Below are 25,667 nucleotides of genomic sequence, written 5' to 3'. Positions count from 1 at the left end.
AGGAAGTCGCCCAGGTGCTTAGCATCATACCTGTTCCCACAGAATGGCATGCTGAGGAAGAAGATGAAAGGTCAAAGTGGCCATGATCTTAGGATCCACGTTTTGATGGTCCAGATCAAAAGGTAAAAAAAAAATGTCATTCAGATATAGACTAAGTACTCTAATTCGAGTGAGAAAGGATCCATTTTGCTGATAATGGCAGAGAACATTAAAAACATTGATTCATAAGCTTTCAACATTTCATCAAATGAAAGGTAAATAAAAATTAAGGTGATGTTGAATACAGTGTAGGTCAGAAGAGCTAGAAGTAGAGAAGGACAGTAGAGGTCATCAAACCCAAGCCCTTTATTTTGTGGATAAGGAAACTGAAGACCAGGGAAGTTAAAGGTCACCAAGGTCACATAAGGGTCAAGATATGAATCTTGCTTTTTTGATTACAAGTTCACACTATGCAGCTTCTCAGTGCTTTGTTGGTATATGCCAATCACAAAGCACACCTTTAAATAATGCTCAGATGCATAGAGGGGTGACATTTTGGGACAGTAACAACCTCGTGATGCCTAATTTTACATATCTTTTGATCACTGCTTCCTCAAGTTTATGAAAGGAATCAAATGAAAGAATGCATTCATTTGCACCTCTCTAATGCCCTTATCTGGGCCAGCCCTGAGTTCAAATCCAGTCTCAGACACTTATTAGCTGTATGAACCTGGGCAAGTCATTTGCCTCAGTTTCCTCATCTGTAAAATGAGCTGGAGAAGGAAATAACAAACCACTCCAGTATTTCTGCCAAGAAAACCCCAAATGGGGTCACTAAGAGTCAGACATGACTAAACAAGAACAATGCTCTTATCATATTCCATATTATTTCATACTTACTATTAGACAATAAAGTTCCATGAAGGAATTGGTTCTTACCTAAGCCATATATCCCTCCTAACAGACCAGTTCTCTGCACACACCATGATCTTAATAATATTGTTGAACTGAATTAACTTCAAAGCACTTTGAAATGCCCTATAGAAATGCTAAGCAAGAAAAGCTGTGTTATTCAATGAAAAATGTGTTAACCTGCTATACTGACCTTAGCATCACAAGGCCTGAGTTTGAATCCACTCTGATACTTCTTAGCTATGTCCTTCAGCAAATCAGATAACTTCTTTTTGGTCTTAATGTCAATGATTTCATAAACACTGCTGGCATTTCCCAATAACCTCCTCCAATAAAACTCTTCCTTTTAAGGAAAAGTACAGTTAATCCAAATATTAACACATGGACCATTGACCATATCTGACAGTATAATTCCTCGTTAGCATGAGGAATACTTCCCTCCTTTCTCTGCTACTGAACCTTCCCTCTTACTAAAGAAAAAGAGTTAGGCAAGACCATGCAATACAAGAAGTACTTCTGTTATTTCTTGCCATTCTCCTCTGCCAGAGTGACCCCAACCTCATCATCAAGAGAAGGAAAGAGTGTTTAATGATCTATCCTCTAGAATGAATATTGTTCATTTCATGTAATCTAAGTTCAGTTGCTTTTTTGTGTTATTTTTATTTACTTTGTTGTATACTTGTGTATATTGTTCTCCCATTACCACTCACCCTACTCTGTGCCAGTTCATTTAAGCCTTTCCATATTCTTCTGAATTCCTTTTATCAATTGTTTCTAATGGTACAATAATATTAAATTATGTGAATATGCCATGATTGATTTAGCCATTTCCCCTAATCAATAGCACCCACTTCATTTGTAGTTTATTGCTACCACCATGGGGCTGCCATTAATATTTCAGCAAATACGAGATTTTTTTAGAGTACATATTCAGTAGTAGGATTGTTGGATCAAAGGGTATGAACAATTTAATAACTTCTTCACATAATTTCAAATTATTTTCTATAACACCTGGACCCATTCATGGTTCCTCCAGCAGTGTCTTAGTGTGCCTGTTTACTCACAGCTCCTCCAATATTATTTCAGTATTATCATCCTTAACAATTTGACAGACATAAAAGAACAAGAAGTGGTAGTGTGTGTGTGTGTGTGGTGTGTGTGTGTGTGTGAAATCTTTGCAACAAACATATGATAACAGTCTAATTTCCAGGCTATATAGGGAACTGTTACAGATATAAAAATCAAGATCCCCAGTAGATAAGTTACTCAGATGATATGGACAGTTTTCAAAAGGAGATATGAAAACTATCATCAACCATGTGGAAAAGTTCTCCAAAACTCTAACAATAAGGTTTTCTTTTATGTCATTCTAGCTATATAAATTTCATTCACCAAAAGCTTTTAAATGATATATAATCAAAATTGTCTATGTTGGTTTTTATGATCTCTTCTATACCTGGTTTGATCAAGAATTCTCTTCCAGCTATAGCTTTAAAGGTATCTCCTTCCATTCCCATCTTCAAATCACTTAATTGCTCTGTGTCTCAGCTTCCCCATCTATAGAGTAGAAATAATAATACCTGCAACTCCTATCTCTCAGGATTACTGTAAAGAAAACACTTTTGGAAACCTTAAATGTGAATTCTTAGCATTATTAGAGTTAAATGTTTATTATAAACTAAAGCTTAAATAGTAATAAAAATGACTTTTTCTGTTCCAAAACATGTTCTTTCTCCTTTTCCTGTTAAATGCCCTAATTTTAACTTATAAACCAAACACTGGGCTCTTTAAAATATACAAATCAGAATTTTTAAAGCAAAAAGAAATTTTGTAGATCATATGTGCCAGTTTTTCTATTTTACATATTCAGAAATTGAGACTGGGAAAAAACCAATGTTGCTTTTCTTATCACTGGCATGCTGCCCACCCCTTGAAATATCCATTCCCTGCTTCTGGGTGGAATATTGACACGTATACCTTTTCTTCATTATAATAATATCCAGCATTTAGCAGCTCAGAAGAACCACACTGTTAAACTATGTTTGAATTTCTTCTCATAATATAAGCATGGTCTCCTTTCAATAGTTACTAATATCATTTTAGAAATTTTCTGATTCCTTTTGCTCCTTAAATCTAACAGTCAATAGTAACAGGATGTAGTATAAATCATTTTCCATATCTGACCATCAGCTGGCACTCTCGAGCAAGGTATGCTAAGCAGGTATTTTCCACCACCACTAGTCTCTGCCCCTCACCTCAATGTCTGTTCCACACATACAAACCCCCTTCTGTATTTCATGAACTCCACCCTTCCTGCTTTTCCCTTCTAGGGCATGGCTTTTATTTCAAATGCTTTGGAAACTGCCTTCCAATGGAAAGAAAATGGTTGCCCACTTACCCAGGGAGCAGTAGCCTTATCTTGCCCAGAAGTAGGATACCATGTTACCTCGTGGCCATTTCCAAGCCATGATGGATGGTTTGGATGTATATCCTCCCCAATTTGCAGCTCTCCTTTGCTTTTATTTGTATCTCCAGAGCTTAGCCCAGTGTCTGGCACCTAGCAAATATTTTTTTAATATGTTTCATCTATCTATTGATAACGGACAGCTATTGAAAACAATTTCCCAAAGCTTTAGAAAAACTGACCTGGCAATAGTGCAAAAGATAGAAAATAATTTTTAGAATTCTTGTATAGTACATAAAAGTACATACTATATAGTATAGTATGTAAAGTACATACATATCCTGTGTATGAAGGAATTATTATTACTCTTTATAACATTAGATGAGATCTCAATTCCCTTTCCAAAGAGAGAGAAACAAACTATCATAAAACTTTGGATTTATGTGAGTGTAAGTAAATACAAGTAAGAGAATGTCCTTCCCCTTCCTTTGGTAGAAGCTGTTCTATGGATCAGCCACTCATCAGTCTGTGCAATTCTATTCAGTTTCAGAGGAAGAAAAGATTAGGAAATGGAAGATCTTGGGCAAAAAACTCTTTTACAAAAGCTCTGTTAAGGGGCAGCTAGGTGGCGCAGTGGATAGAGCACCAGCCCTGAAGTCAGGAGGACCTGAGTTCAAATCCAGCCTCAGGCCAAACACTTGGCACTTACTAGCTGTGTGACCTTGGGCAAGTCACTTAACCCCAATTGCCTAAAAAGCAAAAAAAAAAGTTCTGTTAAGCCATTCTGTTAATATTATGTACTGTATGTCTTTAGCTATCCATTTGACTTTTTAAAAAATTATCAAAACTATATGTACATAAGTACAACAGTGTAAATGGAGAGGGGAGGAGGGAGGGGAGGAGAGAAAAGAAGAGGGAAGAGAGAGAGAGAGAGAGAGAGAGAGAGAGAGAGAGAGAGAGAGAGAGAGAGAGAGAGAGAGAGAGAGAGAGAAGGAAATTGTCATGGAAGAAGAGTTGAGAAAATGCAACCACCTTTCCTGCAGAGGTTGACAACTATGGTATTGACCATTGTATATACTGTCAGACTCAATTGATGGTTTGATTAGTCTTAAACTTTTTTTTTCTTTTTTCCTTCCCTTTCTTTTCTTTTTGGTAATAAAGGATGACTCATTGGGTAGGGAGTTACGTGAATTATTTATTTAGAGATGGAATTGATGTAAAAGACAAAGATATACATAAAATTTTAAAAGTAAAAAAAAATTTAAATATATACATGTAAAGAAAAATATCACTTAACTGTAAATATGAAAATAATAAAATAAGATCAATATCACTGACTATTTACTTCAGTACCAGAAGGACGTGTGATTTAATTTGTTGTACAGATCACAACCATATCCACACCTTACTTAGTAAATAGTGTTCCTGAGACGCTATGGCTTAAAAAAAATGCATCACCTTTTGATTAACCTTCTAAGAATGATCCTAAACAAACTTTGCTAACCAGGTTCTTTGACCAGAGACATGGGATCCATCACCAGGCCCATTCTCAAAGGTTTTCCATATCCATAGTGCCAGATCAAGTTTGTGCTCCAATGGCATGGCCATCATCATCACCACCTCCTGATTCCTGTCACATGATACATTAACAGAGGGATGAGAATGTGGGCTATCTGCAAAGATGCAAGCAGTTTACCCTAGCATGAGTTTTTTAGGGAGCAAAAAAATCCCTTCCTAATGTGGATTTATGCATAATGCCAATCAAATCATATGCCTTCAAAAACACAATAAATATATAAAGTAAAAAACTTGATATGACATGGTTAGCTTGGAAGGTGAGTGTGAGCTCTATCTCTCACCACAAATACTATAAAGGTGCTTTGCTTAATTATGAAAACCCTAAGAGAACACCAAGTTTTACATTTAGATGATGTTAGGCATTAATGCCTAACCTACATCTATAGCCTATCTCTATAGTGAAAATCAAACTAAGTTTCAGTGCATTGTGACTTAAAAAACCAAATGCACACACATTTCTTTCCAAAATAAGCTGAGCTGGCAAATCTTCACAAAAGGCTTAGACACATAACTGTGTTCCTGGCAAGGGTTGTCTTTGTATCAAGCCTTGATAAAAATGTTTATTTTCAATCCAGAGATATTGGATTAAGGAAAGTAGGAAGACACCTGATGGGAGTTAAATTTTTAAGGGTGTCACCATTGAGCTCACAAATCCTGATCCATCTCTTTTTTTTTTTTTTTGGTACTCACTTGTACTAGCATTTATCTGGCCCCTACTCAGTACAAGGTGCTGGGGGATACAGAAACAAATGAACAAAACAATTTAATCAGTTCCTGCTTTTAAGGAGCTTACATGGGGGGGGGCAGGGAGAGGGGTGTGTATATACTCTAAGTAAATACAGGCATATTTCCAAGAAAAAATCTATTCTGGTTAGAAGTCATTCAACAAGCAATTATTAGGGGCAGCTAGGTAGTGCAATGGATAGAGCACCAGCCCTAGAGTTAGGAGGACCTGAGTTCAAATCTGGTCTTGACACTTACTAGATTTGTGACCCTGGGTAAGTCACTTAACCCCATTGCCTAGCCAAAAAAAAATTTTTTTAAATCAAACAAGCAATTATTATACATTTAGTATGTACCAGACACTGTATTAAGCCCTGATGGTCCATAGAAAGGCAAAGTCTCTGCCTTCAATGAGCTTACATTCTAATGGGAGAGACAACAGACAAACAACTATGAACAGATGAGATACACAAAGTGTAAATGGAAGGTAATCTCAGGAAGGCACATGCTGTGTGTGCTGGGGTTGGGGGTTGGGGGGAAGTTGTGCCAAGAAAGGCTTCTTGCAGAAGGTGGGATTTGAAAGTGGAGTTACATGGGGTCAAACTATTCTAGGAATAAGGGTAGGTAAGAGTTCCCAAGGATAATCTTATCAGCAAGAGAGTGGTTTCCACAATCATGACCTGCTTGCAGGAGGCAGCATGAACCAGGAAAGGCTTGTCCTGGGACCCTTTGGGGCAAAAGTGCTTGAAATAGCACTTCTTAGTGCTATACTAAGACCATCTGGGTGTCACCCTCCCTGGGGACTTGTGGATATTCATGGTGTTTGACAAGTTTGGAGATGCCAGAAGATGATGGGAGTCCCCTCCCCCCAAAAAAAAGATGGAGGCCTCTACCTCCCATTCTTGAGGTGTTTTCATCACCATAGAAGTAATTGGGTCACTTTTAATGGGATTTGCTATTGTTTTTAGCATGTTGCTGTTCAGTCATTTTTTAGTTATGTCTGACTCTTCTCGAGCCCATTTGGGGTTTTCTTGGCAAAGATACTGGAGCATTTGTCATTTCTTTCCTCATTTGTTAGCACAAATGGGTGTTAATTTGGGGTTTGGGAACATATACATATTTAACCATTGAAATTATTCATGATAATTTTAGAGCATTTTATGCATGTTATCTCTTTTGATCCTCACAACAACTCGATGAGGTAAATACTATTATACCCATTTTACAGATGAGGGGACTCAGGCTGAAATGGGAGGAACAACCTGCCTAGAGTCACACAGCTGTATCTGAGGAAGGATCTGACCTCTTCACTGTGCAACCTAGCTGCCTTTCATTACACATGTCTAATTTCACCTTCACACCACAACCAGCTTAATCTTCTTAATGCACTGGTCTAATCATACCACTTTGCCCCCACCCACCATTGCCTACTTAATACACACATGCATGCATATGGATACATGTTGTTTGCTCATTGTCTCTCCCATTAGAATATAAGTTCCCTAACAGCCAGGACTGTATTTTTTCATGCATACACATACATAGATAAATATATATATGATCTGTGGTAGAATGATATAAAAACTCTTCATATAATATATGTGTGTGAATATCATCCCCTGTGAGTAGAATAGACTCTCCCATTTCTCCTGCTAAAATCCTTTCCTTCTTTCAAGGATCAAATTAGGTTACCATAGCAAGCTTTTCCAGATCTCTCCAAGTAGAAGTGAACCCTCTGCCCTCAAATTTCTCATTTTTTAGTCTTTGGCCTCTCCTATGCACTTATCATATTCAATTTATTTTATACTCTGGAAGGGGGAAGAGAAGGACACAGGAGGAAAATGAAGTTATATGAAATAAAAGACATCAATAAAACTAGTGGTTCTATTAAAAAAAAACTTTATTCAGTTATTTATGTATGTGCCTCATCCCCCTACTAGATTTTATACTTCTTGAAGGCAGGAACTATGTTTCAGCCTCCTCTTTGTATACTCAGTTTTTAGCACAGTGCACTGCACCTAGTATTGGAGGCATATTAAATTGAATTTGGCTGTGGTTAACACTGCTTCCTTCCTGGGATCTGAATTATGCCTTTGTGTGGGTGGGTCACAAATGACTTCCAGGCTAGTGCTCAGTTAACTCAACTTCATGTGGTGATACAATGCTGTTCTGATTATTGCAGAAGGGGAAAAGAGAATATGTTGATATTCTATATACTTGGCCTAAGTGTTTTTGTTCATCTATTAAGCTAGCGTCTAAATTAACATCTCTCCGTCCCCCCCACTTCATTCACATACACCAAAGAAAAGGGAATCTGAGAATAACTTGGGAGTCTAAAGCCAAAGAAAGATATCTATTTTTGATTTGCACCAGGGTGTGTTCATTATTGCAGTCCTGACAACGATCTGGGCATAATGTGGTTCAGAAACAGGAATCTAGTGAAAGGGAAACCAAAGGGCACAAATTTAGAACAGGAAGAATGATTTAGTCTGGGAAGGGACCTTGTTCTGGGCAGAAGAGTGGATGAACCAAACCAAGTGAACTCTTCATGATCCACAGGGAAATCACATAGTCACCCAAAGAAAGGGAGCGTAGATCTCAGTCTAGAACCATAGGGCAAGAAAAGAAACTGCAATTTAGGGGAGCTCCCTATGGCAAGTAATTAGAAAACTGCTTTATACTAATAGAGTTATATGACATGGTAATGATGACCTAGATATAGCTACCAGAAAGTTGGAAGGTCAAGAATTTGAAGGAAAAAAAGGAGGGGAGAGGGAGAAGAGGTATTTGTGATTTGTGTCAATAAGTACATACAGCCTGAAACCCAAGGCATGCCAGCAAAAGAAGGAATTTTACTTTTATCCAAGAAGCAGAGTGGTACTGATTAGACCTGATGAGTAGAGAAGCATTTATTTGGGGGGCAGGGAAAATAGAAAGGGAGAATCTGTGCCAAGGCCTTGGGTTTCCCCTTTAGCTTTTCCTGTACTTTACTAGATAATTGAATAGAAGCTCTAAGTTGGAAGAAGGGAGAGAGGAGTTGATCAAAGCTGATGTATGAAGGATTGACTATGAAGGAGGAAGCAACAGAAAGTCTACTGTTAAAAAGCCAGGGGCTATTTGGTGTAGGGAACAAACAGTCCTCCACACTTCTGTATGACCCTAAGTTTACAAAGAGAGGCCAAGCTATGTGTGATAGGAAAAGGAGGACAACTAGTCATTCAACAATCGGTTAATCACCAAATATTTATTAAGCATCCCCTTATGTGCCAGACAATGTGCTTTGTATTTGGGATATAAATACAGAGAATGAAACATTCGCCTTCTCTCTCAAGGTGCTTATAAGGGGAGCCAAAACATGGGTTGGAGAGATGCTGCACTGGTACCCACAGAAAGTCAGAAGACCTTGAGGAAAGGCTCCAGGGTATTAGATGAATTCTTTATGTAGGACTTTTGAGAAATGAATAAGCTATAATTTGTTCCTTTGGAGTGACTGCCCACATTGACAAGATCATAGAGCTATTTAAATACTGAGGCATACTTTAAATAGGCAAGGTGGTATGCAATATACAGGATGTCTCAAAAGACTTAATATAGTTTTAAATTTTAGTAGTTTAATACTGCACTGATACTTTTGGGACACCTTGTATTTAAAAAAAAGGTTCTCTTCAAAAATAAATTACAATTTTTTGAGTCTCGGTGCTTAGAAGCATGAGCTTCTATGATGTGGAAAATTCACTTCTGTGAAACAACACCTCGTGGTGATGCCAGGTAAATGAGGCAATACTGTATTTTGAGTTCACATGGTTTCTCTGGCAGGAGCCAACATTTATGGGAAAAGGGAGCCTCATTTCCAAAGTTGTGTTTTCTGAAGGGGGAGAAAAACAAACATGTTTGAAGTGCCTAAAGTTATTTTCTTGATGAAATGCATTTGATCAAAAAACTCCTGCAATGACTTAGTCACCAAAACAGCTGTGCCGAAAATAATTTTGTTGAGAAAATGCATTTTGTCATCTGTGCAGGAAGTCATTATGTAATGGGAAAAATATGTAATGACAAAGTACAAAATGGTTGTGTTGATCTAAACTAAGGGTCTGTCATTCTGGCGTGTTTGTATAAATGTGCACCTTAAAGTCCATTGAGTGTGTCAGCCTTTTTTTCCCTGCAGGAACTGTGATTATGAGGAGTAGCTAAAAACACAATTAACATTGTGTACTAAATGAATAAAATTGTGCTTGAGATTGCCCAGAAATAAAGTTCTGGAGTCAGTGACCTAATGGGAAGAACAAAACTTCCAGCTACAATCATGCTTGAAGTACTCACAAATGGTCAGACAAATCCCAGTTTGAAATTTGGGGAACTTAATCAATTTAAACACTGCCAAGAATGGCCAGGAAGCCCGACATAATCTTTCCAGTAGCTTTCTGATGGTCCATTGTCTAAGGGTATAACAGTACAATCTGAAGCTGCCAGTAAGGCTCTAGGCCTGGTTTCTTCCACTTGGGAAATATCCACATAGAAGAGCACACCCAAATATAACTCGCCCCTCCCTTCTTTACCTTTATATGGCACATCATTCACTGTGTAGGACTCATTATGTCCAGGTCATTGGAAGAGCTGCAATGAGACATGCCCTGACACAAATCAACAACAGACATCTTTCTTTGGCCCTTATTCTTTCTTCATGTGTTTAAGGCCCCTAAATCATGCCCAGAACCCTTTTTCTTGGATTGTGTATGTTGGGAGAGAGTGTTGGCTTAAATACTAGCTTAATAAATCAACAAAAAAATACTTCAGCCAAGATTATATAAATCAACACATTCTTTACATAATTATCAACATGTTCTTTCTCCTCTTCCTTTGGTAATCAGAGCAGTGCTGTAATGCAGCATGAGATTGGGTCAAAAGAGTACTAAGTGGTCCTCCCGGGTTCATATCCTACAGAATGACCTTTACAATTTATAATTGTAAAGTTGTAAGGAATTTACATAACTTGTATGATCACATGGGAATCATACCACAGTGAAATGCTTTTTAATTACAGCTTTTAGATAGTATCGGGTTTATACATGACAACCACAACAACCTCCCATAGTCTAAAACCTTTAATGTCTGGATTCTGATGGGAACTTCAGAATTTTCAGCATCATGCTATGTAATTAAGCACAATGATTATTCAGGAGTAAAGCAGTTTGATGACTTAGAGAAAGCTTTAACAAGGGCTAAAGACTTGAAGATAAGTACTAGAAAACTTGTTCTTTAAAGTTAGCTATTCACAATTCTTTTGATATTTAAGCATATCTATTTATCATGTGGTTCAACCTCAATTTGTCACCCATTCCCCAGGAGAATTCTGAGAGATAGGCAACAAGGAAGATCATATCTTGTTTTCAGAGGATATTTGACATTGACAACCATTTAGTAAGCTCTCATCTTCTCTGAACATGAACAGGAATAAATATTTAAACACAAAAGTAAGATGTGCAAAACTGATTCCCTCTTCTGCCTGCAATGAAGTATACCTCCTCATTATCATCTAAAACATTTAGTAGCTATTGACAGAGCAATTCTGAGCAAAACCCTTTTTTGATCTTTCCCTGGCTTGTTTTTAATCCAAAAAAACAAACTTTTTTTTCTGAAGAAAAGAGAATAATAGTCAAAAGTATGTCAGAGGCAAAACACTGACTTAATCCAGTCTAGGCAAACTTGAAGCTCACTGGAGTGTTCTCCCTGGAAATTTACACAGTAGGAGTAATGCACATAGTGCAAAAAATAAATAAATATATATATGTGAAGTATTTGAAAATACGTTTTTCTGGTCTGAAGCAAAGGAAATGACTTTTTCCCCCTTCATTTTTAGCAGTCTTTCACTTGATGTTAAGGTTGAGCATTTAATCATGGAAAATCCAGAAAATTCGACAGCTAAAGTGTCTCACCTTCACCCTAACTCAGCACTTCAGTATCTGTATGGTTCTTTGTATTGCTTTACATACCCTCCCACCTGAGCCTTAATAGGTGGCCCACTCAATAGCTGTGTCTAGAGCTTTCACTTTGGAATGTCCTGGCCTTTTAGGTTTAAAAAGAAAGTGTTTGGATTTAATCATTTTATGGTCCATTCAATCCTGTGTGGTAATCTCTAATTGCATCCAGGGGCAAGAATTTCTTTAAAAATTTGACAGTTTAATAAGAATTTGCTAATGTCCTGAGGACTGCTGGAATGCATTATGTGGAATTCCCATTTTCCATTTGAAGTCCCAGAGCTCCCTCATGTGGGACATTTTTATGGAACAGCTCAAAAGCTCAAGACAAATGAGGCTATCTTTGATTTTTAAGTTTTCTATCCTCCTTTACCTACCTTCCATCCCTCCCTCCCTTATTTTCCAGCTCCCTTTCTATTTTTTGTTTTAATCAACTTTAACTTAGGCCACCCTGCCTCTAAACTGGTAAAGCAGTTTTCTCTCAGCTGACAAGTTTTCATAAATGTCCCCTTTCTAATAAATTCAAAAAGCCTTTCATGTTATTCGAAATAAATTTATATTTCAGGAGCCTGAGGTCCCTATTTACCTTCTTCTGAGAAAACAAACAGCTTGTTAACTTTTAGGAAGAAATTAAAATTGAGCTAACCAGGTAGAATAACACAGGAAATGCTGTTTTACATATCACACTAGCAATGATTATCATTGCTGTTCTTTTCTTTGACATTTTGGCTATTAAAATGAATGATTTTGTGTTCCTTCCCTCAAGCTTTCAATAAAAATAAACAAATTTTAAAATCCAATGCATAAATTAGCATATTTGAACATCAAATTAAGGTAGTAATATAAATAGAGATAGAAGGCCGGTCTTGGAGTTAGGAAGAACCAGGTTCAAGCACTGTCTGTATCTGACCTAGCTCTTACAGTTTTTTCCTCAGTCTTCATCCTTTTTGACGTCTGCAGCATTCATCAATTCTGACCAATAGCTCTTCCTGGATATTCTCTTTTCCTGGGTTTTTCTACTTCTCTGCTCCTTTGAGTTTCTTTTGCCTTTGCTGGTTCATAATTCATATACCACTTTACCTCTGGTTATAATTCAAGTCCCTGCTAGACCCTCATATCTTCTCTCATACTTTGTGACCTCATGAAGCCCTGTGTATTTAATCAGTATCTCTAGGCTGATGATCCACACATCTGTGTATCCAGCTCTAGTCTCTCTCTTGAGGTCTGGTCCTATATCACTAGCTGTCTATTGGACATTTCAAACTAGAAGGTCGATGGGCATTTCAAATTCAATGTGTCCCAAACTGAATTCAGTTTCTTCCCTCATTAATTTACTCCTCTATCAAACTTACCTATTTCTGTTGAGGGCACCACCAATCTTTCAGGTTCCCAGGTTTGTAACTTCAGTATCATACTTGACTCCTCACTCTGCTTTACTCCAAATACACAATCAGGTATCAAATATTGCTGTTTCTACTTCTATGACATCTCTCACATTCATTCTCTTCTTAACTGCCTATACAGACACTACCTTAATTTGGGGGCTTAGGACTCTTTACTTAAACTATTGCAATGGAGTGGCCCTACCTGAGGGCTCTCCCCACTCCATCCTCCACATAGATGATAAAGTGCTTTTCTTCAGTGTAGATTTGCCCATGTCACTCCTCTACTCAGTAAACTCCAGTGGCTTCCTAACTGTTTGTGGATAAATATAAACTCCTCTGGCCTCACAAGGTGACCCCAACTTATCTTTTATATATATACATATATATATATATATATATATACACACACACACACACACACACACACACACGCACACACGCACACACAACACACATATAATCTCCTCTTCCCACATTCTACAATCCAGCCAAACTGGTCTTTCTATTCCTCACATATAGCACTTCATTACAATGCTTTTGCAATGATGTTTCATGTGTGGAATGCACTTCATCCTCACACTCATCTCACAGAATCCCTCACTTCCTTCAAGACATAGCTCTGGGGCCATCTTGTATAGTCTTTCCCAATCCCAACTGTTAGTGACAGCCCTCCCTAACCACCTTTTTTCATTTTGTATTTATTCTTCATATGTTTATTCTGGATACACACACACACACATATGTGTATATGTATACATAAATATATATATACACATACACATAAATATATGTATGCACACATAAGTAGTTGAGAAACAGCTAGGTGATACAGTGGATAGAGTGCTAGGCCCAGAGTCAAGAAGACCCAAGTTCTAATTCAGCCTTACTAACTGTATGACCCTGGGAAAATCACTTAATCCCTCTCTGCCTCAGTTTCCTCAAATGTAAAATGAGAATAATAACAGCACTTGTCTCCCAGTGTTGTCATAATAAAATGAGATAATATTTGGAAAGTGCTTTGTAAAGCTTAAATCATCTATGAATGCCAGCTATGATGAGGATGATGATGATGATATGATGATGATGATGATGATGATGAGTATTCCCTGAGAGAACATAGGTTCCTTGAGACCAGAAATAGCTTTATTCTTTGTCACTGTATACCCAGACTTAGCATAGTGACTGGCACATAGTAGATGTTTGATAAAAAAAATTGTTGAATGATTGATGAAGCCACTTGAAATGTAGTCATAAGATTCTTAGGACAGATCACAAGGAGTTAAAAACTATAAAATGAACAATATATACAGAGTGAGAGGCATAAATGGTACTTTTCTTCCACTCCTCCAATCTCTTCCATAGTTGTTGACAATAACAGACACAGGGTCTGGTCACAGGAAACTTGACCTCTGCACTGGAAGTGACAGAACAAAATTGGCTAAGGGAAGTAGATACCCAAGATAAGTATTCATAGGAGTCATGGCATTCATTCTTGGTCACAGGAAACATGACAGGGAAACAGGCAAAGAAATGGGAGGCTGGGGTCCATGAAAACAGACTTTAAAATATTGATAAGAGCCTATGCAGGATGAAATACAGGGATCCTAGAACATCTTCTTTGTCCCAAAAACATCACTCACCTGGTCTGCCCCAGAGTTTGCAATTTTTACTGCTGAACTCACTCTTTTGATTTTAAAGCATTACTTCCATAAAATTCTCATTCAAGGAGTAAAAAAAAACATTAAGTCAAATAATCATTAACATTTTGGAAGAATGAATTTTTCAGAACAGTCTCCTGGTCAGGAGAGTGACTGGGCCTCTTTGAGTTCAATGAAAAAAACCAAATGCAAGCTACCTAATCTTGCGCTGGATTTCTGAGTGTTCCCCCAAATGAATATTTCTGGTCTGTGTCCAAATGTGATACACATCTGGCTAGACACCTTTTCTTGTGACATAATCAGGAGTGAGATTCCTCTGACAGGTACCAATGAGAAATACCAGTAAGTAGTCTTGATCCAGAAGAAAAATAGGATGTATGCAAAGTTTGTTCCATGCACACTTCTGGATCCCTTTTCAATGTTTTCCAAGCATCACCCTCCCAACACGCTGCCAGGTGTTCAGTATTCTTAGTTATCATGTCAGTTTAACTACTCATGGCTCCACACTACAGACCTATCTTAGCCCTCTCAAAACATCTGCCTTGCCCTGCCCTGCCCTATCTATTTGCTTTAGGGTTCCTATGCTCTCACTAATCTAAAAAATTAGTTCTTCCAAGATGTTAATGATTATTGGGCTTAATGTTTTTCCTTCCTAGGATAGAAGCTTTTTGGCACTAATACCTTCAATCAAAAGAAGGATCGCATTTCTTTCTTTTTTTTTTGCACTTAATTGTATTTTATTTTTTTCCAATTACATGTAAAGATGGCTTTGAACATTCATTTTTGTAAGATTTTGAGTTCCAAATTTTTCTCCCTCCTTTCTTACCCTCCTTCCTCCCAAGACAGTAAGCAATCTGATATAGGTTATACAAGTACAATTACATTAAACATATTTCCACATTAGTCATGTTGTGAAAGAAGAATCAGAACAAAAGGGAAACACCATAAGAAAGAAAAACAACAACAACAACAACAAAGTGAAAATACTATGCTTTGATCTACATTTAAACTCCATAGTTCTTTCTCTGTATGTGGATAGCATTTTCCATCGTGAGTCTTTTGGAATTGTCTCGGATCACGGTATTGCAGAGAAGAGCTAGGAGTATCATAGTTGATCATTGCATGATGTTGCTGTTATTACATACAATGCTCTCTTGGTTCTGCTCACTAAGGATCACATTTCAACAGCAGAAAATGCAGACACAGCTACACCATGCAAGTGATATTTTTGGTTCAAGAAAGACTTTCTGGGATCCCTGTAATTCACACTGCACAGCCAATCTTCCCCTCTTCTGGTTTTGCCATAGGCCATTGTTGGTGAAACTCTATTCAGGCTAACTGTATGACCTTCTTTCTCTGCTTTTTATCCTTTCTCTATCACCTCTTTTCTTCTTGCTTTCTCTTTTCTTGCTTTCCTATATGTCATTTTTTCTTCGGCTCTTTGCTTTTCTTCCCCATCTCTCCTTTCTAAGTTTATGGTATGACATTTATGTTCATTGGCCTTTGCGGATATCTAATAATCAGATTCTAGAGCTAGGATAAATCAAATAGTAAACATTTATTAAGTGCCTACTATTTGCCAAGTGTACTAAGCAGTCAGGATACAAAAAGAGGCAAAAAAAAAAAAGAAAGCTGCCCTCAACAGCTCACAATCAAATGATGGAGACAAGAAGCAAATAGATATGTACAAACAAGTTAGATATAGGATAAATGAGGAATAATCAAGAGACGGAAGGTACTAGAATTAATAAGGGGCTGGGAAAGGCTTCATTTAGAAGATGAATTTTGTTTGGAACTTAAAGTAGTCAGAGATCAGGAGTAAGAGCATTCCAGGTATTAGAGACAGCCAGAGAAAATTCCTGGGGCCAAGAGATGGAGTGCCTTGTTTGTGGAACAGCCAGGAGACCAGTGTCGATTGAGGATGTGGTGGGGAGAAAGGTATAAGAAGACTAGAAAGATAGGAGCGGGGTAGGTGATAAAGGGCTTTGAATGCCAAGGAAAAGATTTTATATTTGATCCTGAAGGTAATAGGGAGCCCACTGCTGTTTGTTGAATAGTAGAGATGACATGGTCAGACCAGCACTTTAGGAAAATCACTTTAGTGACTGAATACAGAACGGATTGGAGTGGAGAGAGACTTGATGCAGGCAGACCCACCAGAAGGCTCATAATCAAGGTGGTAGTAATAGCATTAATCACTGCAATTGTAGTAATCAAAGCGTGAGGTGATGAAGGCCTGAACCAGAGTGATAGCAGTATCAGAGAGAAGGAAGAATACTGGAGAGATGTTAAAAGGATAAAATTGACAGGCCTTGGAAACAGGTTGGATATGGGGGGGGAGGATGACAGATAATGAAAAGTCAAGGATGACTCCTGGGTTATGAGCCTGATGGACTGGGAGGTTAGTGATGTCCTCTACACGCCTTCTATAGAGATGTTAGGAGTAGTAGAGGTTTGGTTTTGGACATGTTAGGTTTAAGATGTTTACTGGACATCCAGCTTGAGATATCTGAAAGACAATTGGAGATGCAAGACTTGGGGTCAGCAGAGAGATTTGAGAATCAGCAGCATGGAAGTCCAGACATGAGTTAGAGGGTGTGATCTGGATAACCACTCAGCAAAGGAGAATGACAAAGAAGAGTCAAATACTTAGGAAGAGAATCAGGAAAGAATGGTGTCCTGAAAGCCTAGAGAGAAGAAAGAAGAAAGAAGGAAAAGAGAGTAATGAAGAGTGTCAAAGGTTGTAGAGAGGTCAAGGAGAATGAGAATTAAGAAAAGGCCATTGGGTTTGGCAACTAAGATCATTGGTATATTCGGAGAGAACAGTTTTGGTTGGAATGATGAGATCAAAATATGGATTGTAAAGGTCAAAGAGAATAAGAAGAAAGAAAGTGGAGGAACCTATTATTGATGACTTTTTCAAAAAGTTTAGCCCACAATGGTCAGAAAAGATATAGAATGATAGTTGGCAGACGTGGAAATATCAAGTGAGAGGTTTTTTCAGGTTAGGGCAAACATGGGCATATTTTCAGGCAATAGAGAATGAGCCAGTAGATAGGGAGAAATTGAAAATAAGTAATAGAGTGGGGATAATATGGGGAGAAATCTGTTGGAGGAGATGGGGAGGAACTTTGGACAAATGATTTAATTTCTCTGAGCTTCAGTTTCCTAATCTATAAAATGGGAATGAAGAAGCACTTATACTTTAACCTACCTCAAAGGGTAACTGTGAGCACCAAATGAGAAAATGTACATAAAGGGCTTTGTAAAACATAAAGTAGCATATAAAATGTTAACCATTGTTGTTTTTGTTGTTGTTATTATCTCTGAGCTTCTATAGCATGAATTTTGATGATGTCGGCAAATCAACTTACACTAGAAAGAAGGGAAGGAAAGTCCCCACCCATTTTGATTCTCAGAATTAAGGCATTTTAAAATAGAGTCTGGTTCCTGCTCTTTTGACCTTTATTTCCTGCCCTTTGGCATCAGTATATGTCAAAAGTACAAAATGCAAGTTCACAGAATCATAATTTCAAAATAGGCAGGAACCTCAGTAGTCATCGAATCTAACCTATATTTGAAGGGAATCAATCAACCATTATAAAATATCCAACTGATTAACCTGAGCTTGCTTGCAGGATTCCAGTAAAGACAAAGAAACTGACCATCTTTCCGGCCAAATTGTTCTAGTTTTAGAGTGTCCTGTTAAGATTTTCCTGACAGCAAGATTAAATTTGACTCTTTGAAATTTCTATACACTACTCCTGATTATCATCCCTGTGGCCAAACAAAATGTTTCTAATTCATCTTACACATGACAGACATTCAAAAACTTGAAGGCAATGCATCAGGCTACCACCACCTGCCCCAGTCTTCTGTCTAGGCTAAACATGCCCAGTTCCTTCAACTGATCCTAAGATCACATAGATTCATGGTCCTTCATGATTCCAGTAGTCCTACCCTGGATACTCTCCAACTTATCAGCCCAGAATTAAACACAGTACTCCAAATGTGATATATTAGAGTACAGAGGGATTATCATTTCAGCATTCCTGGAAGACATGTCTCTCTACAAAGCCCAAAATTGAATTAGCTTTTATTGGCTGCCACATCATACTGTTAACTCATGTATTTTTAAGGTTTATGGAGGTGTTTTGTGTTTACACTACATACGCTTACCAATTACTCACTTCATGAAAGGAAGCCATTGGAAAGTGCATGCAACATTTTACATCCATAGCACCCTTCCATACCTTTCTATTTTTTAAATGGACAGAAATTTATTTCTCTCTCTCTCTCTCTCATCCTCCACTTCATTGGAAAAGAAAAAAAGAAAAATTTTTGTGATAAATATTCAGAATCTAACCAAATTCCCCCAGTGGCTGCATAATAAATGTGTTTTGTGTATGTGTGTGTGTGTGTGTGTGTGTGTAAATATACACACATATAAATGAAGCATAATATACATTATAGAGACATGACAGACCTAGGGTACAGAAAGAGGAAAACATACATATATACTTCATATATGTATATATGTAGTATTTGTGTATATAGATGTATACTATACATTACATATATATTTGTACATACTTACAGTAATGTATATACTATATGTTATACTGTATGTGTGTATATGTGTGTGTGTATGTATACATATATAGTCTCATTCTGTACCCTAAATCTGTCATGTCTCTATAAGTTTTTTAAGTTTCATCATCCATATTCTGGAATCACGAATGGTCATTGTATTGAGTCATAGTTTTTCCAGCTTTCAAAACTGTTTTTTTATAGTATGGTTGTTACTGTATAAAAAAATCTCCTAATTCTGCTCATTGAGCTTGTAGTCCACCAAAATCTTTAGATCTTTTTCTTTAGATGCGCTAACATTTAAATGACTCTCAATTCCTATCCCTATGAATCTGATTTTTGTGAACTCAAGTATAAGATTTTACATTTATCCCCACTGAATTTCGTCCTTTTAGAGTCATTCCAATCCTCTTGTTTGCCAGCATCTTCTTGAATCTTAATTCTGTCACTCAATGTGTTAGAATATGCTATATATGTCTTTATCCAAATTGATAAAATTATTGATAAAAATGGTAATTAATTAGCTAATTAGATTATTGATAAAAATGTTAATTAACATAGGACCAAGTACATACCCCTGACAGACTCCACTGGAAACCTCTTGCCAAACTGACATTAAACCACTAACCATAACTTTTTTAGTCTGACTGTTCAACTAATTCCAAATCCACATAATTGTATTATTATTGCATCTACATTTGCCGTCTTCTCCACAAGAACAGTGTGAAAACCTTTGTTGAATACCTCATTAACATCTAGGTAAAATATGTCTATATTCCCCTGATATACTAGTTTTATAACCCTGTCACAAAATGAAATAAGATGAGTCTACCATGACCTACTCTTGATTGTTACCATTTCCTTTCTTAATTGTGGCAGAGAAATTTGTGTGAGGGTGTCTCATCCCACCACCCGTATTCCATCCCCTCCCCCTGCCATCTTTCCCCCCAGGTGCTGCATTGTGGGAGTTTATTTGAAATCTCCATCTTGAATACTTTTTATTACAGGAACTCACTGGAGAAATTTTGTTCACTTTCTCCAATTGCATGCCTAGGGAAATTTTTGTTCAGATTTCCATTTGGAATACCCTTTGGTTTTTCAGGGAGAAGTTTATGGGTTGTCTGTGTGCTAAAAGGACCAAAGAAGAATTTTCATCCAGGACAGTTTGTTTTCTCACCTGAAGATACAAATGACATCCAGCTGATGGTCTCCAGTTCCTTTTGGGAGAGTCCCATGTGCTCTAAGAGCTCATTTGGGACCCAATCCTCTTTGGGCTCTGCTTCTGACTCTTGGGAATTATTTCTCTACCATGTCCCAGCAGCCTCCTGGACCTGCAGCCCCTCTGATCTGATTGTACAGTTCCTCCTTGAAATCTCCATTTTAAAGAAAGCGCCCAAGCCAGCGATGTTTACTTCTTTATTCCACTGTAGACTCCGGACTCCACAAACTTCTTTCTCTACCATGCCCAGTGGGTACCTTCTTTTCACTCCCTTGCTTTTTAACTCTCTTTTATGTGTTTTTCACCCATTAGAATGCAAGTTCCTTGAGAACAGAGATTGTCTTTCTTTTTGCTTATATTTTTATTCCCAGTGCTTTTCACAGTGCCTAGAACATAGTAAGTGCTTAATAAATGCTTGTTGACTTATTTCACTTATTCTGAAAGGTGAAGATTATTTTACCCTGGTATTTATATTATTTTCATTATTTTCTTTTATAATTTCCTCAGCACTCTTACATGGTAACCCATGGGAATACTGTAAAATTTTGCTTGCTTGTTAAATTTGTATAACCATGTTTTGGAGGGTCTCTGGACCCAGCAGCTATAGTAGATCTAGACCAGGGGTTCTAGTCACCAGCTATAGTAGGTTTAGACCAGGGGTTGTATTATGAACTTTTTTGGCAGTCTCATGAAATCTATGGACCTTTTAAGAACAATATTTTAAATGAATATAATAAAATGCATAGGATTACAAAGGAAACCAACTGTATTGAAATTAAGATTTTTTTTTCCATTCAAATTCATAGACACCCTGAAATCTATTCACCCCTTGGTATCTGTGGACTCCAAAGAAGAACTCCTGGTCCACACTCTCACAAAAGACTATTAGTATTAACATTTTCTAAAATTTGTGATATACGAACTTTGCTGATACCCTTTGTGAAAGGTAGGAGACAGGTATTTAATTGGATAATGCTTGAGCCTCTTCAAGTCACCAGAGAGAAATAAAGAATTGAATATGTTAATAAACATGGCCAAAATACTCTAGTTGAATTGCTAGGGTCAAAAAATATTGAATTGAGAAGCTAGTGTAGTAAGGGGTTGATCAAGGGACTCCTGACTCAGTCTCCAAATCTGCTTGAGAAAGTTACTGTGTGAAGAAACTACAGTGGCCAAGTTTGCATATGAGAGTTTAAGGAAACTGTTAAAGAGTGTCATAGACTAATGTATTTGCCCCTGGCTATGTACTACCTGGGTTTGCCGATGTAATTACCACTCATTAATATGGTTCTGTCTCACTTTCTATAAGCACTGACAGTGCTCACTGAGAGTGGCCCAATAGGACATTTATTAATTCTTCCAGTGTCTAGGACACTGGAGCTAGGGGACTTGAATTAATCAAGAAACACTATGTGCTTTCTTACTATTTTCTTACTTATCTTGCATATCAACATCTTTTTAACCAATTTTGTTCTGTCGTTTCCATTTAAGTCTCAACTAAAATTCCACCTTCTACTGGATGCCTTCCCTAATTCCACTTAATTCCAGTGCTTAGTTCCTATTTATCCTGTTTATAGCCTGTTTTGTTTATATTTGTTTGCATGTTACGCCCCCCCCCCAGTTAAACTGTAATCTCCTTGAGGGAAGGAACTGTCTTTTGCCTCTTTTTGTATCCCCAGTTCTTAGCAAAGCACCTAGCACATATTAGACACTTAATAAATGTTTATTGATTAATTGGAAGAGGAAATATAAGCAAAATAAGTATTGAGCAGTTCTGCTTTCTATAATCAATTCAAATACCCTCCCCTTCCTTTCTCCAATAAAGCTAAAAAGAAAATAGACAAATCAACAACACAATGTGGAGTAGTGGATAGAGTGCTGGGCTTAGAGTCAAGAAGACTTGAGTTGAAATTCTACTTTGGACACTTGGTAGCTGTGAGACCCTAGCCAAGTCATTTAACCTCTGTCTGCCTCAGTTTCCTCATATGAAAATAGGTAAAATAATGGCACCTAACTCCTATGGTTGTTGTGAGTATAAAATGAAATATCTATAAAGTATTTTGTAAACCTTAAAGCACTATATGAATGTTTGCCATTATTATTTGATTGTATTTACAACTTTTTCTTGTTCTTAGCTGTAGGATTCCTGATATTATTTTTTATAGGACTACACTATATTCTTATATCATCATCTTTTACCTGCTTTTCCTTCCATGTTCTACATATTATTATTTTTATTACTTTTTTTAAAATCAAAGATAAATGAGAGAGTTGTGCATCCACGCTAGCCCCTTCTGTTCAGATTCCTCCTAGGTTTGCAGTTGTTACAGTTACATTTGTTTCTAAAGATGAAGTCTCCAAAACTCTGCTGTTGAGTACGTGTCTTCCAGCCTTATACCATGAATATAACTGTTGCAGGTGTAGAAAGCAAAACTAGAGAAATTACTACATCAGCCTTTAATAAGAAATGCTTTATATAATGGATTGAATTTCTCATCACCAAGTAAACAGTTCTGATGTGAGCAAAACCTATTTGTATTTAAGAAGGAATCATGGCCAGAAAGTCAAGCAGATAGTCAAAATCATGACATTTGTCTCTTTGTTACCCCCCAAGAAGCCCTGTTTACCTCTCACAGTAGCAATCTCTCCATCTACATGAGCCATGCGTTGCATGGCTGTGGGTGAAACACATATAGGCATGCTGATCCTCTGTCCCAAAACAGAGGTGGTCAGATCTATTTTAGAAACATTCCGGAGCATCCGGGGATATAGTTTCCATCTGGAAGAAATAAAACACAAAACAACAGTGGGTTTACATTAAAAAAGAGGGTTTTAAATGACTTTAAAGTTTATAATCAAGGTATTATTATATTATTATTATTATCATTATCCTTCCACTGCTGCATTGAAAGCTGCAGGGGAAAAAAGCTGCTATTGATATTTGTAAGAATGGGGTATGGAAATTTAAGGGTGAATTATTAACTCCAGTGATTCCCTATTACCTCCAGGATCAAATATAAAGTCTTAGGTTTGGCATTTAAAGTCCTTCATAATAGGGCCTTTTCCTTCCTTTCTAATCTTACACTTTATTTCCCTCTAGTTACACTGGCCCAGTCTATGTATGCGAGGAATGCTCTTTCTGTTCTGATCCTTAGCCTTTTTGCACTCCTTCAAGAATCAGACAAAATCCCATCTTTTATGGAAAGTCTTTCCCAGGAGTGTTCCTTCCCTCAGGGATTAATTTCCAATTCACTTGCATGTCATGGCATCACCTTCCGGATGTCATAGTCCTCTTTGAGAAGGAAGGACAAACAACAACATTAATTTCCACATATAGAAGATACATATATATCAACAACAATAATTTCCACATATAGAAGATATATACATACATATACATATATCAACAACAATAATTTTCATATACAGAAGATGTATATATCTTGTATGGACATTCTGGTTTTTATGTAGTCTTCCTCATTAGAATATGAGCTCCTTGAGAATAGGGACCACAACTTTCCCTTTCTTTGCTTCCCTGACACTCAGCATAATGCCTCACACATAGCAAGTACTTAATATAATTCTTTTTGACTGACTTTCCTCAAGCCATTGTGAGCTGATGCTCTCCAGGACATAGTGAAGATTGAAAAAGACTTTGCCTGACAGTAATATGTACATATAAGTATATACATAGCTTCACTTTGCATCTGTTGCTCTGCTTGGTTTCAACTTCACAGAACAAGATTCCTCTTCCAGGTTAAGCTCATCACTTCTAAATTTGCCACCATGCTGCTAACTCAAGCCTTGATTGACCACCTCCTTCATTCAACTCCAGCCTTAGACACTTACTTAGTTGTGTGACCCTGGGTCCCTTGATCGTATTTCCTTCAGTTTTCTCATGTATAAAATAAGCTGGAAAAGGAAATGGCAAATCATTCCAGTACCTTTGCTAAAAAAAAAAAAACCAAATAAGGTCATGAAGAGTTGGATATGATTAAATAACAACAAAAACCTACCATGATCCAACATTGGGGCAGCTAAGTGGTACAGTGGATACAGCACCGGCCTTGGAGTCAGGAGGACTGGAGTTCAAATCCAGCCTCAGACACATAACACTCACTAGCTGTGTGACTCTGGGCAAGCCACTTAACCCCAATTGCCTCACTTAAAAAAAAAAAAAAGGATATCACTTTCTTCTGCCTATACCTTCTGCTCAGAGAGCTGGAAGGTGGAACTCCAAAATTCTCCCAATGCCTTCCTTTACAGAGGGCAGAAATTGGATGTAGGTCACTCCCCTCTGTATCTGCTACTCTGCCGTGTTTTAACTCCATTCAGCAACATGCCCCCAGCAGTGTTCCCACTGGTGTCCTCCACACCCCCAAGTCTGCCTTCTTATCTCCTTTTGTATGCTGTCTCCCCCCATTAGACTGTAAGCTCCTTGAGAACAAGGACTGTATTTTTTTTCTATTAATTGTATCTCCAGCACTTAGCACAATCCCTGGCACATAGTAACAATAAGTGCCTGGCACTTAATAAATGTTTATTGGATTGATTTGGATAAACATTCTCAATCCTACTTTTTCTATTACTCCTTGTGTGTATGCCAATGGAATAAGAGACCTGGTTAAAATAATGTACAAGGCACCATACTAGGTACTAAGTGTTACACAAAAATAGATATAATATTATTCCATTGTCAGGAAACTTACAACAGAAGGCAGAGAAAAGCATAGCCATAAATAATAAGCAAGACATTAGGTAGGGATAAGTGTAAGGGAACAGTCCTAACAATGAGCTTTAAGAAATCTGAGGTATGAAATATTACTACCACATATGTAAAAATGAAAGGGTTTAGATTAGATTGCCTCTAGTGTCTCTCACTGCTCTTAATCAAAGATCTGGTCATCATAAGGAACATTCTGTTAATTGCTCATATTCTTCTTCCTGTAGTAATGCTTCTTTTTATTAAAAAAAAAGTATGCATATATATAATATATATAGTAGTCTATATTAGCTATTAGTGGTTCTTTTTGAATTATAATACCCTTTTTTCCTCCATAAGATCAAAAGTATGGGAAAATGTATACATTTTCAGATTTTTCAATGGATTGATTTTTACCAGTTTGCCCCTCTACTTCTTACTCTTTGTCTTTTTTTTTCTTTTAATAGTTTCTTTGTTAATGAGGTTCTGTGGAAGGGAGAGAAGTAGGAAAATGGAGAGGAATTTTATCAATATAAAAACAA

The 25,667-nt window shown here is 37.3% G+C and overlaps 1 protein-coding gene across 4 annotated transcripts in view; it reads right to left on the bottom strand.

Annotated features, from left to right (window-relative positions):
• Nucleotides 1-25,667, bottom strand: part of HAO1 (hydroxyacid oxidase 1) — a 118,363-nt gene that overhangs the window by 66,951 nt on the left and 25,745 nt on the right. For 3 of the 4 annotated variants that reach the window (XM_078149729.1, XM_078149728.1, XM_020985640.2), the window contains 2 exons: nt 23,051-23,202; nt 1-51 (listed from right to left, as the gene is read on the bottom strand). The exon at nt 1-51 is cut by the window's left edge and continues 205 nt beyond it. In XM_078149729.1, coding sequence (XP_078005855.1) covers nt 1-51; nt 23,051-23,202 — 203 coding nt within the window. Of the gene's footprint in view, nt 52-23,050; nt 23,203-24,272; nt 24,373-25,667 lie in introns of all 4 variants that reach the window. The other variant, XM_078149730.1, reaches the window with a different exon arrangement.

This window comes from Phascolarctos cinereus, unplaced genomic scaffold, assembly GCF_003287225.1.
Source record: "Phascolarctos cinereus isolate Bilbo 61053 unplaced genomic scaffold, phaCin_HiC Scaffold_2;HRSCAF=192, whole genome shotgun sequence".
In the NCBI taxonomy this organism is placed as follows: Eukaryota; Metazoa; Chordata; class Mammalia; order Diprotodontia; family Phascolarctidae; genus Phascolarctos; species Phascolarctos cinereus.
The sequence above is the reverse complement of the archived record's forward strand: the minus strand, read 5'-3'. Positions and strand labels throughout refer to the sequence as shown.